General features: G+C 68.2%; 1 protein-coding gene across 5 annotated transcripts in view; it reads left to right on the forward strand.

Annotated features, from left to right (window-relative positions):
- UNKL (unk like zinc finger) overlaps positions 1–1128 on the forward strand; it is a 48460-nt gene that overhangs the window by 44200 nt on the left and 3132 nt on the right. For 4 of the 5 annotated variants that reach the window (XR_002725707.1, XM_023189271.2, XM_023189273.2 and 1 more), the window contains one exon: positions 175–432. Coding sequence is in view for 4 of the 5 variants with exons in the window: in XM_023189271.2 (XP_023045039.1) it covers positions 175–432 (258 nt within the window). In the remaining variant the exon portion in view is untranslated. The remainder of the gene's footprint in view (positions 1–174; positions 433–1128) is intronic. The other variant, XM_023189272.1, reaches the window with a different exon arrangement.

Raw genomic sequence — 1128 nt, forward strand, 5'->3', positions numbered from 1 at the left:
GGGGGGTGAGATAGGTGAGGGCCGCAGGGGACTCAGGTGAGCGGGCCACAGGTGATGGGGGAGGGGAGGGAGGATCGCAGGTGACACGGGCAGTGGGGTCTGCAGGTGGCATAGGTGAAGTGGGAGGTGCTGAGATGGGCTCTGGCTGCCTCCAGCACGGGCCCTGGGTTTCAGGTCTGCGATGCCTGGCAGCGAGAGGCGCAGGAGGCCAAGGAACGTGCCCGCGTGGCCGACTGTGACCGGCAGCTGGCGCTGCAGAAGAAGGAGGAGGTGGAGGCGCAGGTGAAGCAGCTGCAGGAGGAGCTGGAGGGCCTGGGCGTCGCCTCCACACTGGCGGGGCTGCGGGGCTGCGGGGACATCGGCACCATTCCCCTGCCTAAGCTGCACTCGCTGCAGAGTCAGCTGCGCCTGGACCTGGAGGCCGTGGACGGCGTGAGTCCTGCTCGGGGCAGGGGGATGGGCTAGCCTGCCTGCAGGGCTGCTGTCCCTGTCTGGGGAGGGCCCTGGCTGGTGTGGTGTCCCCTCCCTTCCCTGCCCCCTCGGGTCTGCTCCGGGCCTGGGGAGGAGGGGACAGTGCCCCGCGCCAGCACAGACCCCCTGCAACCTCCCTGCCTGTCTCCCTGGGAGCCGCCTCTCCTGTCAGGCTGGCCCTTGTCCTTTCACCCCTCCCTCTTACCAGCAAATGCCAGGCTGCACCCTCCACAGGGAAGGTGGCCCCATCCCTCCCTGTTCACAGCTGCAACCCTCACACATGCTCCCTCCACTTCAGCATGTGTCTCCTCGCCTCGCCTGTGAAGGGTGGACTCTTGGCCTAACTGCTCTGGGCCAGTGTGTCCTGCGTAGCCCACATCCTGGGCACCCAGCCGCCAGGGCCCTCAGGGGCCGTGTCTGTGGTGGCCCCAGGGGGCCGTCCTCTGCCCAGGACTCGAGACGGAGCATTCCCACCACCCCGCAGCTGCGTTCTCCCTGAGGTGGCCCTGGCTGGGGGCATCTCCCTGACCCTGTCTCTGTAGCTGGTGGCCAGGTGTGGCCTGAGATGCTGAGTCCTGCCCAGAAGGCTCTGCGGCTCCCCAGCTGGTCCAGCCTGGGCAGGGGCCTCCTGACCCCATTACTGTTCTGGCCCTGCAG

Source organism: Piliocolobus tephrosceles, chromosome 17 (assembly GCF_002776525.5).
Source record: "Piliocolobus tephrosceles isolate RC106 chromosome 17, ASM277652v3, whole genome shotgun sequence".
Lineage (NCBI taxonomy): Eukaryota > Metazoa > Chordata > Mammalia > Primates > Cercopithecidae > Piliocolobus > Piliocolobus tephrosceles.